This window comes from Lytechinus pictus, chromosome 14 (genome assembly GCF_037042905.1).
Source record: "Lytechinus pictus isolate F3 Inbred chromosome 14, Lp3.0, whole genome shotgun sequence".
NCBI classification, from domain to species: Eukaryota; Metazoa; Echinodermata; class Echinoidea; order Temnopleuroida; family Toxopneustidae; genus Lytechinus; species Lytechinus pictus.
The window spans coordinates 19,040,348-19,054,166 of NC_087258.1; the positions used below are offsets into that span (position 1 = coordinate 19,040,348).

General features: G+C 37.2%; 1 protein-coding gene across 1 annotated transcript; it reads left to right on the forward strand.

Annotated features, from left to right (window-relative positions):
- Window positions 1–192: 192 nt before the first annotated feature.
- LOC129275747 (cholinesterase-like) lies at window positions 193–11,614 on the forward strand. Its single transcript, XM_064109144.1, has 7 exons — window positions 193–366; window positions 2,568–2,744; window positions 6,335–6,494; window positions 7,617–7,694; window positions 9,347–9,465; window positions 10,450–10,620; window positions 11,168–11,614. Exons 1-7 carry the CDS (start codon window positions 193–195, stop codon window positions 11,612–11,614), a joined length of 1,326 nt encoding a protein of 441 aa, XP_063965214.1.
- Window positions 11,615–13,819: the final 2,205 nt, after the last annotated feature.

Here is a 13,819-nt window from a genome sequence, read left to right on the forward strand (position 1 = left end):
ATAGCTTGGCGTCACTCCTGCCCCCCCCCCCCCTCCTGCCCTACGCTACTGAAACCGCAGAACTCATAGATTTTGTCCGTCGCTCTCATGACTCACATAAAGTTGTTATATGCCTATATATCTACTGCCTGTATATCCATTGCACATCAATCTCTTCCCATACATAATGTGTTTATTCATTTTCATAGCATAATGGAAAATGCGAAGAACACGATGCTATGTGTTTTGATTGTTCTGGTGTTTTTCTCACTGGACACCTTTGGCCAGCCCGTGATAAGACTACACGAAGGGTTGATAGAAGGAAAGACAGTCTTATTTGAAGAACATAAAAATATTCAAATCAGTAAACCAGTCGATGTGTTTTTGGTAAGTTGTCATGCTTCAAGTATATATTTGCTTATATAGTTTGCCTCTGCATTTTACTCATTAAGTTTTTTCTATATTGTATTTATGTCTTTCTCCAGTCACTATATATAAGATTGTCACTTGGTTATGTACTTTGTGCTATATTATGATTATGTCTCACGCATTGTAAATTTGTTTTGTATATTATTCCAATAAATGCAGAAAATCCTGCAAAAAAAATGTTGTGATATGCAAAATGCTATATATTTATATATTCCAACAAAAGCAAAATGGCGCATTATCATTTAACATTTTCAAAGCAATGTTGAACTTCCATACCTCTGTTGATCATACGTGTTAAACATGAACAAATTTGTCTCATTCGAAAACAGACGGAAGAGCAATCTTTTGCCTTTTTATAGATTTATTTTGACCGATTGATTGCTTTTATTTCTTCATTAAATACATCAGATATTTAATTTACAAAGTAATATGTACAAATGTAATGTATAACGATATTGTAGTATAAGCATTGGATCAATTCTATTTAAAGGTCAAGTCCACCACAGAAAAAAGTCATTTTGAATCAACAGATAAAAATCGGACAAGCATAATGCTGAAAATTTCATAAAAATCGGATGTAAAATAAGAAAGTTATGACATTTTGAAATTTCGCTTATTTTTCACAAAATAGTTATATGGACAATTTACCATCATGCATATGAGAGAATCGATGATGTCCCTCACTCACTATTTCTTTTGTTTTTTATTGTTTGAATTATACAATATTTCAATTTTTACAGATTTGACAATAAGGACCAACTTGACTAAACCATATAATGTTAAGCAATGGTAACTCCACATGTTCAGTGAGAAATAAAACTTTATTTTACAGGACAATGAGGAGAAAATTAGAATATTTCATATTTAAAATAATAAAATACAAAAGAAAAAGTGAGTGAGTGATGTCATCAGTTCCCTCATTTGCATACTGACCAGGATGTGCATATAACTATTATGTAAAATTAAGCACAACTTAAAAATGTCATAACTTTCTTATTTTAAATCCGATTTTGATGAAATTTTCAGCGTTATACTCGTTGGATTTTTCTCTTTTTAATCAAATCAACTTTTAGTTGGGGTGGACTTGTCCTTTAAACAAATGTATTACTCATTAAACAAAGAGACAAATAAATCTAAAAGAATGCAGGAGACAACTATCGTGAGCGATTAGGCTTGACAATGATGGCGGCCTCATAAAAAAAGTTACATGTATTTTTTTCATTGATCAAGATTATTTCATTTTGATTATTATGTTTTCATTATTTTAAGTGAATTCTAATTTCATTTAAGATTTTGTTCTGGTGTAAGTCGAAAGGAAGAAATATAGATAATTCAATAATGAAAACAAAATGCCCAAGACATCACAAACGATGTTGATGAATTAATAATTCTCGGGATCCATAATGATATTGGGCCAAATGTGTATTAAAAAATAACCATTACTTTAATTTACCTTTGTTTCTTTGTATGGCAAGCTTCAAGGTTGTTACTTGTATCGTATATTTTATTTTTTTTAATTAATGTCTACAAGGCTGGAGTAACTTCGCCACAAGCTTTTTGCTTACTTATGTCTTCTTAAAACATATCTCGTACAAACTGATTCTTTTTTCGGTTACACTTCGTAATTCCAAAGGTTCGTAATTCCGAAGGTTCTTTATTCCGACGGTTCGTAATTCCGAAACACGTAAATTGCCTATACCTCGATGTTCGTTAATCCGAAAACGTAAAAGGGTTCGTTAATCCGAACATTTGTGGCGTTATTCCGAAGGTTTGATAATCCGAAACGAAATAAGGTTCGATGTTCCGAAGGTTCGTCATTCCGAAAACGAAATAAGGTTCGTTGTTCCGAAGGTTCGTTAATCCGAAAACGAAATAAGGTTCGTTGTTCCGAAGGTTCGTTAGTCCGAAAACGAAATAAGGTTCGTTAATCATTAGTTTTCGGACTAACAAACCTTCGGAATTACGAACCTCATTTCGTTTTCGGACTAACGAACCTTCGGAATTACGAACCTCATTTCGTTTTCGGACTAACGAACCTTCGGAATATCCGAACCTTCGGAATAACGAACCTTCGGAATTACGAATGCATGCGCTTTTTTCAAATGTAATTAATTTAAGAATTTCGAAAAAAAACTAAATGTTTCTGAAATTAAATACAGGGAATTCCTTATGCGGAACCACCGGAACGTTTCAGAGCACCGGTTCCCAAGGGTCCATGGCCAGGTACCCTAAACACCACCGAGTTCAAATCAGCATGTATGCAGCCGACCAATCCACGATTTCTTGACATCAACGAAGACTGTCTTTACCTAAATGTATATTCCCCAAAACATAAGGTATAGTTTATAATTTTGATCGGTATAATATGTTGACCTATAAATGTGATTTGTTTGAGTTTAATTTTGATAATATTTGAGAAAATTTAACGCAAATAGTGATGTCGAAAATATCCAAACAACATTCATTCATTCATTTGCATTTATTTCGATCATATATTAAAAATAACATTTACAAAACATAAAGGAATATACAAGAAATATGAATAATTCATGAAACGAGGAGACAGCTTAGAAGGCAGAGAAGCCTTATTTGTGCTGCCACCAACGATGATAGTCATGGGTGGGATAAGCGGTGGAGTTGTGGATTTAATACCCCACCCCCACATTAGTTGACAATAAACCTTCAATCCTTTATTCCTACTTCCATGTTGTATCAATTAAATGTTATGAAAATGCCATACGGTTAGACTTTAGGGGTTTGTTTCATATTCATTCAATACAACTACTCGTACAGAGCCATTATTTTTTCGAGCAACATTGTACAGATAAAATAGACAAACTTATTTAACAACATTCATTTGACTTAATTAAATCAATTTGTGCATAAATACAGTATTTACAGCAAGTCAACTTAACTTCTTTTTAGTTTAAATCGAGTTGTTTGGTATATAGAACCCATGTCATAAATCGAGATAAATGTCGAAAATCACCCAATTCGAAGGAGAGCTTTATGAGGGCAAAAAACACCTTGGGTAAACGATGAGTATATCCAATTATCATATGAACGGGATAGGCTAAAAAGAAGGGCAGAAGTTAGTGGACTGAGTATCCATTGGCAACAGTATCGCTTTTGTAGGAATCATATCAATAATTATAGACATGTCTTAAAGAAGGATTACTATGTAACTAATATAATTGAGCATAAACGAAACCCCGCTCAACTGTGGAAAATCTTGAAAGGTCTCAGTGGCAGTAATGTCCAATCTTCCATTGAAAGTCTAAGAGTAAATGATGAGTACATTCATGAACCACTCGAGATAGCAAACGTACTAAACCATTCATTTGCAAATTTTGGTGTTATATCTGAGGGTGCCCCACAACATTATGATGACGGTAACTTGCATCGAGTTGTTTGTAACCATAATTTGCATTCACGGACATCAACTCTCAGCGTGTACTAGAGATTCTGAAAGCACTGGACATTAAAAAGGCAACAGGAATAGATGGTTTGGATCCTAAATTGCTCAAAGAAGCCGCCCCAATTATATCTGAACAATTGACTCAGATTTTCAATGTCTCTCTCCAGACCGGGCTAATACCAAATGAATGGAAGACTGCTAAAGTCACACCTATATACAAAAATGGTGATAAACAGGATCCAAATAATTACCGTCCGATATCTATCATTCCCATCATAATGAAGGTTCTTGAAAGAGTGGTTCATGATCAACTCCATGCCCATTTTAGTGATAATTATCTGTTTGTAAAACAGCAATCTGGTTTTAGGAAAAACCATTCAATTGACGAATACTGTACTTACCTATTTCTCTGATTATCTTCTGAAGCAAATAGACCATGGCCGTCTAACAGGTGTCGTATATCTTGACCTAAAAAAGGCCTTTGATTCTGTCAGTCATGAATTGTTGCTAAAGAAACTTCCCTTCTAGGGTGTTAAAGGCAGAGAGCTTACCTGGATTCAATCATACTTATCTGGAAGAACCCAACGTACATTTGTCAAAGGAACTTTGTCTGACATTACTAATGTCAAGACAGGCGTTCCGCAAGGTTCGATTATCGGACCTCTGTTGTTTTCAGTTATGGTGAATGATTTACCCAGCATTCTAGATAAGTGTCACATTATGATGTATGCTGATGACACTATACTGTATTATAGTGCTGAAAATATCAATGATATTGAATAAGTATTAAACAAAGAACTTGAACTTGTGAATAAATGGCTGACACAAAACCATCTGAGGCTAAATTTATCTAAAACGCAATACATGATTTTTGGATCCCCCAGGAAACTACCAACCTGTGATGATATTAACCTAGTTGTTAATAACAATGTGCTTGAAAGAGTCAATAATTATAAATATCTAGGTGTATGGATGGATGATACCATGACATGGCAAAAGAATGTAGAAGAATCAATGAAGAAGATTGGCTCACGGATAGCTCTTCTCAGTAGGCTTAGAAAATACCTCACGATTGACAGTTCAAAAGTCTTAGCTAATTCACTTATATTACCGTACTTTGATTACTGTAGTAATTCTTGGAGCATGTGTGCACAGTATCTTAAGGATGGCTTAATCAGACAGCATAAGAAAATGGCCCGTCTAATCCTAAAAGTTAATTTTTCTACACCTATTGAACAGGTGCTCCATAGACTCAAATGGGTGTCGATTGAAGAAAGGTGGAAATACCATAGATGTAAAACAATGCACATTATCCTTAACGAGGAAGCGCCAATATATCTCTCTGAACTCGTAGTAAGATCTAGTAATGTCCACTCGTACAGAACTAGAAACTCAGTCCAGAATGGTGTAGTGGTACCGCTTGTACGCACACAGGCTGGAAAAAAGGCCTTTTCTCATAGTGCTGCCATTCTCTGGAATCAGCTGGATAGTGGTACCCGTAGTGCAGTCTCGAGGCATTCCTTCGCTACATCTTATTGGAGAGCGAGAAACTACTGAATTAAAATAACTACCCCTATCTGGCTGGTTCCAGGGACAAGCAAACAAATATTCAAACACAAAATTAATCAATAATCATATGATCATAGGGAATATATACTTATTTGGATTTGCTCATGCACAATATATATGTTGACTTTTGTTCTACATACACACATGTATTTCAGTATGTCTGTGTGTATGTCCTGCAGGTTGCTTGTCTCTTTGAACATATTTTCTTCCTTGTTTAATACCTTTTCATTGTTTGTACTTGTTAATATATGTATTTGTTACTTGTATGCAGGGCCCCCAAGAAAAACAGTGTTTAGTAATGGGGTTACCCTGGGTAAACAAAACGAAATAAATAAATATATAAATAAATGTTATTTTGAGTTATTTGCCTCTTCCAATTAAGTCACAAGAGATTCATTTTATGCTGAAACAGCATAAACACCATACTCACTCCGTGTGATCATCCGGGCAATATAATGAAATCTCCTTTCTCTGGAGGAGGGGGGGGGGTGGTATACACCCTCTAAGTTAATGGACGACAAAATATCACATGTTTGTTAACATTCATATCAATACAGCTAATGTATTAGATGGTTGACTGCAATTACAAATTTAGATTTATACACTGCAAAAAACTCCGGTGTTGATTTACCACCTGCCTGGAATTTATTATGACCACACCAGAGAAGTATTGAAACAACACCAGTTCATAATCAAACCGATGCCGTTTTAATACTAATTGGTGTTGTATAAACACCTATCTAGACCAAAACCAAACTGGTGTTGTTTAACACTTCTCTGGTGTGAACATATATATTCGGGGCTGGTGGTTAATCAACACCGGAATTTTTGCAGTGTATGACCTTCTATAAATGTTTTCAATAAAACTGTGTTGCTGTTGTTCTTGTGTTTTTGGCAATTTCTCAAAATATAACTTTTTTGTCATTTATTGACTTCTAGTCGGAGCGATCCGCTGTGCTAGTTTTCATCCACGGTGGGTCTTTCTTGACCGGTTCAGCAATGACGTACATGTTTTATGGAGTCCCATTGGCTGCCGTAGGTGACGTCATCGTTGTCACCATCAATTACAGAGTCGGAATATTTTCACGATTTTCAACGTGTTAGTCAAGCATGATCCTAGAAAAAAATAGGGATGGGGAGATGTTTTTTTTTTTTTTTTGGGGGGGGGGTATACGACAAAGTGAAGAGATCGATCATCGGGAGTAGAAAGAAAAATAAAAAAGAAAGGTGCGCCTGGTCAACAACGACAATACAACAAAAAAAGCTAATAACATGCATACATCAATGTTTATGGCGAAAAGACTTAATTTTGTAGGAATGCCCGTTTGGAAGAGACTCACCCGCCCCTATTTAACCTGAAAAATAAAAAAATTAAGTGTGTAGTTCATTTTACATCCTTGCACTTTGCGTTGGAGTATTTTATTAGAAGAATTGTAATAAAACTGGATTTTCAAGCAAATCTGCACGCAGAAAGGAAGGAAATTACTTCTGCGAAAGTTACTTTCATTGCCGGGCAAAGGTTGCTGAAATTCATTTTATTGGATATTTTATAGTCAATAGGTCACCGGGAATGTTGACTAAATTTAACCTAGTTTGCAGGGACGTCCCTGGTGCACGGGGGGGGGGGCTAGGTGATCTCTTCTGGAATCAATTTGGTTTGGGGGCGAAACAATAGATGGCCCCATAGGAACAATAATCCTCTGCGCATACGTACGTGGTGATTATAGAAGTTCGGAGCTCCAATAATTTATATTTATGACACAAAATTGATAGTTTTCAATTATATTTCATTAATGCATGATTAATTAGAGTGATTTAGGGGTGAATAATTGGTCTTGGGGTGACTAAAAATGAGTGGAACACTATTTATGAGCGAGATATAGGAGGATATAGAGGGATAGGGGGAATAATAAAGTAAATGGTAAATGATGGTGATTTTTAACCTGATTGCTAAGAAAGCATGAGTGCTTGTAAGCAAGCAACCAGAGGACCAACGGCAGTAAGGTCCTCTCCGAGGGACCTGGTAATGAGGATTAATGCCTTACCAAAGGGTATTAGCGCACCAAGTGGGAATTGAAACCGGGTCACTGGAATCCGAAACCCCCGCTCTATCGACTGAGCTATCGTCTGTGTGTCGGGGATGGGGATTGAGCGTGTATGCGTTTTATGAAGTTTATAAAGTGTTAATTCTAACAATCATTATATATTCTCTATTTAAAAGGGACAGAAGACTCACGAGGTAACTATGGCATGCTTGATCAGGTAGAAGCTTTACACTGGATACAGCGAAATATCGGAGGTATGTAAAGGATGGTAAGTTGCCAATTCGTCTACTGCTAACTCGTCCACTCACCACATGGGCCACTTTCATCAATTTTAGTCTAATGCCAATCCGTCCATCAACATTTCGTCTAACAACCATTTGGTCCAATCATCACTTCGTCTAATCACAATTTCGTCTCTTGACCAGTTGGTCTAATATCCATCTCTATTTCATTCATTTTGCACAAGTATCACTTAGTCCAATTAGACCAAATGATATGGACTAAATGGCTATCGGACCAACTGGTTATTAGACTAAATGGTGAGTGAACGAATTAGCAATTAGAGCATGTGGATAGTGGACGAACTGATGATAGACCAAATGATAGTAGACGAGTTGGCAATTGGACGAATTGGCATTAGACGAATTGGAAATAAACCGTAAAGGATCATATGAACAAATTACTATAATATGGATAAAATCGGCAGCCATTTGTAACCAAAAGAGACACGAAAGAGTAGAAATTTGTTAGATTTTATGTACACTATGAAAACTTACATTGTGGTATTTATAAGCGTATACGCGTGCCTGTCATAATTTGGGCTGCAAACACGAGAAGTATACTTTGGCATAATTAAGAAACAAAAACTACATCTTTTTGTCATGTATACCGTACGATATGTGCGGCTCTGATTATTAGGGATTTTTTTTCGCAACGCGACCCAGAACGGATTCAAGATCATAGAAAATGTATTGTCAAATGCCCTTTTATAATAAGACAAAGAAAAACCAAGATGGTCTTTGTCCAAACTTTGGTAAATCAAAATAGCAGTTTCGTCCTGGTGGGTGTTTCATAAAGCTGTTCGTAAGATACGAATGATTTTACGCACGACTGGTGATCCTTTCTTGAGCTATGTGGTATCCCTATATAAAAATTATTGATTTATGACCTAAGAACATGTTCCAGTCGTGCGTAAAGTCGTGCATAACTTTACGAACAGCTTTATGAAACACCCTCCAGGACTCTGCATGGACAAGCGACATATTTGTAATTTTTCGTCAGCTCCGAAACTTGGACGAAACCTGATGTTCCGGTTCACCAATTTTCGACAAAGACCTCGCAGCTGTTCTCTGTCATTTGTCGGGTATTTTCAATACATTTACTGTGCTCTTGAATTCATTCTGAGTTGCGGTGCGAACCTCCCCCTCCCCCCTCCTATGACAATTACCAATGCGCTGGGGTTTTTTAAACCTCTGTCCAGGAAGTTAGGGTCAGAATTGCTTGGAAAAAGACCCGAAATCTGGCTTAAATTCACATTTTCTTCCAGAATCCTTTGGCACATATTTATCTATATATACATACAGACACTTAGGCACACTCTTAAAAAAATTGGGCCAAAAAAGGCCATCACTGGGCAACATCCTGTCCACACACGTATTGGTTACAATCTGTCTAAATTGGATAATAAAAACTAATAATTGGGTAATCAATTTGCTCGATTGGATAATAATTGCCCATATATTTTTTTTACCAACATACATTACCCAACACAGTGGGCAGTATGTTGCCTAACATTTTAAGTGTGCAGACATTCTTTATGATTCTGTACGAACTCATTGCAAAATCGTGCCACAACTGGTATTCATATTTGATTGTGACATGGTTTTCCGCTGTCTTTGTATAAAAGCTTTCGGTGGAGACCAAAACAGGGTGACGATATTTGGTGCCAGCGCTGGTTCTGCAAGTGTACACTTTCACTTGCTTTCTAAGTTGAGTCGGGGACTATTTAGCCAAGCTATAATGCAGGTAACCACTCCATTTACAGTTTTTCAGTTATGCATAATGACCACCTGGCCTGGGATGACGAGCGACCTTCTTGTCCATTATGAAAAACGACCTTTTATTTTATAATTTTTTTATTATAGTAATATATTGAACCTTGTGGATAATGACCCTTTCCATGTTATGAAGAGAGACCCTTCAGCTAGGTTGATTACCCCTTTTCCTTGTTATGAATAATGACCCTTATGAAAAATGAACCTTTTTCTATTATGAACAGCAGTCCTCATGACAACCATTCCGATAAGTAAGTTGTCTTTCCGACCAGCGGATGGGCCCTTGGGGCGCGTTTTATCAACATTCTTTGTCAGATCTGAGATCTTACTTGAATTTCATTTGCTGAGAAGCACTGTGGCACATATCCTGGGCCCTATCTTACAAAGAGTTGCGATTGATCTAATCAATCGCAAATATGGAAAGCCATCAAAGTTAACACATGAAATGCATGTTTGTTCAAAAAAGTTTCTAGATATGAATGTTTATCCATTAATTCATTGATTTCTTGATAATTTGGTGTGTTCTCCTTTGTTTACAAGACTTTTTGTGAATTTCCTTGAGAAAAAAATATGACCCTGATGGATAGCCATAGAGTTACGATTGATTGGAACAATCGTAACTCTTTGTAAGACAGGGCCCTGGTCTCACCATTATAGACGTAAGGCTCTTACCAGACCTCTGGGGCCCTATTTCATAAAACTTGCTAGAATAAACATTTGTAATTGAATACAGTTTAAAGCTACTTAAATTATTCAATTTGATTGGTTGATCATATTCTTGTTTAAACTGCATGTGCATTAATTGTTTTTATGAAAAGGGCCCATGTATTAAAAATGTTTTTTGTTAAGACGTAGGCCTAAGGCTAATGAGATTAATAGTGCCATGTGTTGAGTGATCACATCACTAACAGTAGATTTGTGTCACTTTGAATTATAAAATTTTTCTCTTTTCTAGAGTGGAAATGCTTATGCCGAGTGGGCTTTTGAGAATACTCCATTACAGGATGATCGGAAGAAAGCTCTACAACTCGGCCGGTCAATGGGATGTCAAACTGATTCTGTGCCCGCCATGACTGAATGCCTGAGATCTAAAGATGCCACCGATCTCATGATGGCTGCAGGAACGGTATTCGCATTCTCTCTCTCTTCTTTCTTTCTCCCATCTATCTCTCTCACTTACTTAAAGTACGTTTTTATGTATTCACTTTTCTCCTTTTCCTATGGGATTCACGTTATCATTGTTTAATCATCATGACATAATCGTCGTCGTCGTTATCATCATCATCATCATCGTCGTCATCATCATTTTCATCATCATCATCATCACCGTCATCGTAATCATCGTCATCATCATTTTATCTTAACAAATATTCTCTCTCCTTTGAGCTCAATCGACATACTGTATCCCCCTAGTGAGTCAATTGTTTTTCTAGAGACCGATAGCTATGTAGGCAATTCCATAAAATATGTACGTCCGATCCCATATATGTGGGACCTTCATGACATTTTCTGTCTCTGATTTCTTGTTCTTTTGGCAGTCTATAATGTTCTCAAAAGACCACGACTTGGTCAGTTTATGAAGTGAAGTAAGAATTTAGAAAAATGTGGATCGGACGCACAAAAAGGTTGACTATTTTATGGAATAGCCCATGTTCATTTTCTTTTCCACAAAGGTCTATGACTGGCGATACAAGCTCCACGTTGATGGCCTTTTCTTGGAGGACACACCGGACAACCTCTATAGCATGGGCGACTTCAAACAATGTCCCATCATGGCAGGTTACAATAAAGACGAAGGCACGGCCAGACTGCGATCCATGTTCTGGGAACATCGACACGAACAATACCCTCCCAGTATGAACCTGACAACTGCTCATGACCACGTGCTATCCTTCATGTCATGGAAGGGGTACAACGAATCAATGATCCTCCGTAACGCAGTTCTGGAGATGTACACAGACTGGTCCAAGGATTTGATCAATGGTAACTTCTCCCGTACCTTCGTGGACGTACTCACGGATGTGAACTATGCATGTACCACGGACAAAGTTCTTCAAGCCCAGGCATTGGGTGTTCACCCAATCTTCAAGTATATTTTCACACACGCACCAACCAAGTGAGTCAAAATATGTACTTGGTACTTGTTTTTTTTCTCGATATATACCCATTTTCATCTAGGCGAAGTTTGACCATATAGGCATTTCATAAGGAACTACCCGGGGCACTGTACCAATCTTAGAACATAAAACGGGATATGCTTTTTACAACGTTATCATAGCTTGGACTCCATATGACCGCCGTCAAAGAAAAAAAGCCAGCAAACTCCAGAATGGAAGAATGCCAGCAGTTACAATAGTTACATGTTTGTACGAATTTAAACCTTCGTCTAAGATTCTTAAAAACCTCAGTAATCCAAGTTTAAGTTTTGACTAGATTTAGCCTATAAACGTGACGTAACAGTATTACATTCGACAACGTACCTCATCATAACTCATCTCACCGAGCATTACCAGAGCTTAGGTAAGGTGTATTATATCTTTTGCTGGGACACCGAGTCTGCTGGCGCCACTGAATGTAACTTCAAGTTCATAACAGTTACCTGGGTTAGCAAAATAATAACCATTTCTCTTGAAACCTTGGATGATGCATATTCTTTTTTTACCCCTCGGTTCCTTGTTACAGGAGTATTTACGAATTCACACATGAAACACAGACTGATGTCACTACATCTACTCGTTAGTTAAAGGCGACTCATTCCGAAGAAGTGACCCTTGTCTTCGGGTTGCCCTTTGTTGAAGAGATTTCTCATGTATTTAATGTCACAGAAGAAGAAAGGTCTCTTTCTCTCCAGATCATGCTATTCTGGACCAACTTTGCGAAATCAGGGTAATATAGATTTATAGAATTCATAGAGAGCTTTTCCACAGAGTGTTTTGTAGCATCTGCCATGAGGTGGCTCAAATGACAGATTGATTTTTTTGTTAAGATATAACCCCCCCCCCCAAAAAAAAGAGATAATTTTAACAGACTAGAGCACTGATTGTTCCTAACGTGAAAATATTGGGAGAAATTTCGAGTGCATGCGGCAGCGTCGCAGAGAAATTTCTGTTCACATGCTTTCAGAATGTTTCTATAAGCGTGATAGGGATAATCAGTGTGGTTAGTAATCACTCGATGTTAGAAGAATAGGGAATTTTTCACTTATGTGTGTGTCGATGAGGTGTCGGGAGAATGCGACTATCATCATCATCATCATTCATAATAATGATAAATGTATTGGACCTATAACGCGCCATATCCACTGTATAGATTACCAAGTGCGCTTTTCGATAAATTTGAAATGAAATTATGAAGAATTGAACATATATATATATAAATATTTAAGGTGCTTCTTAGAAGTAGATGGAGTAACATATCTTTGATAATTATTGCAGTGATCCAAACAAGGCGAGTAGAGGTGGTTTTGTGAATGATGCTTATGAACCTTGGTTGCCTTTCACCGAGGATGGCCTGATGCACAAAGACATGTCTCCTGCATTCCCCAACGGCAAAGCAGCCAGGGCAAGGGAGTGTCACTTCTTAAATGTGTATATGCCACGATTGAAAGCATCAACCGGTAAGTGACCGAAAAACACACCTTTTTGCTTTAGAAGTGTTAATCAAACACCCACGCACTTACCCTCACTAAATGGGTCTAAAAGCTGTGAACATAAATGGGTCTCTGTACCGTTTGTCTCTATTCAGTAGATGTTGAATCAGCAATGTTCACAGCTGCGGAAAGAGCAGAACAGTAGAAGTAGGTTTTAGGATCCGCTACTCACAAACTAGAATTTCAATATTTTGTGAATGATAACTGCAAGATAAAGTAGGAACTTTAATAAACAGGAACAAACCATTTTCAATTTGAATAGTATCCGTATGATGGGGCAGAATTATTAATACACACCCGCGCACACACACACTCTCTCTCACGCACACCCACGCACTTACCCTCACAAACTAGAATTTCAATATTTTGTGAATGATAACTGCAAGATAAAATAAGGAGGGACTTTGATAAACAACTTAAAACAAGATTAAACCATTTTCAATTCGAACAATGTCCGTATTATGGGGCAGAATTATTTTGAGGTTACCCTTCGGTGGGAAGAGTTCAATGGTTAGAAGTCACTTGTCCTGGGAATCGTCACAACTGGCATTATTTTTATATGTTAAAAACTCGGTCTTGTTTTATCTCATTCGGACAGCATCCATCTCGGAAGTTGAGCAACAATGGAAGCGGGATTTTAAGGCATGGCGAGATCTTTTCACGGCTTGGAAAAGAA

What these genes read in the sequence shown, in the direction of transcription:
- LOC129275747 (XM_064109144.1), top strand. Translation starts at nt 193, where the DNA reads ATGGAAAATGCGAAGAACACGATGCTATGTGTTTTGATTGTTCTGGTG. An exon ending in AACCAGTCGATGTGTTTTTG is followed by an intron (nt 367 to 2,567) that starts GTAAGTTGTCAT and finishes AATTAAATACAG; the next exon opens with GGAATTCCTTATGCGGAACC. An exon ending in GATACAGCGAAATATCGGAG is followed by an intron (nt 7,695 to 9,346) that starts GTATGTAAAGGA and finishes TTTGTATAAAAG; the next exon opens with CTTTCGGTGGAGACCAAAAC.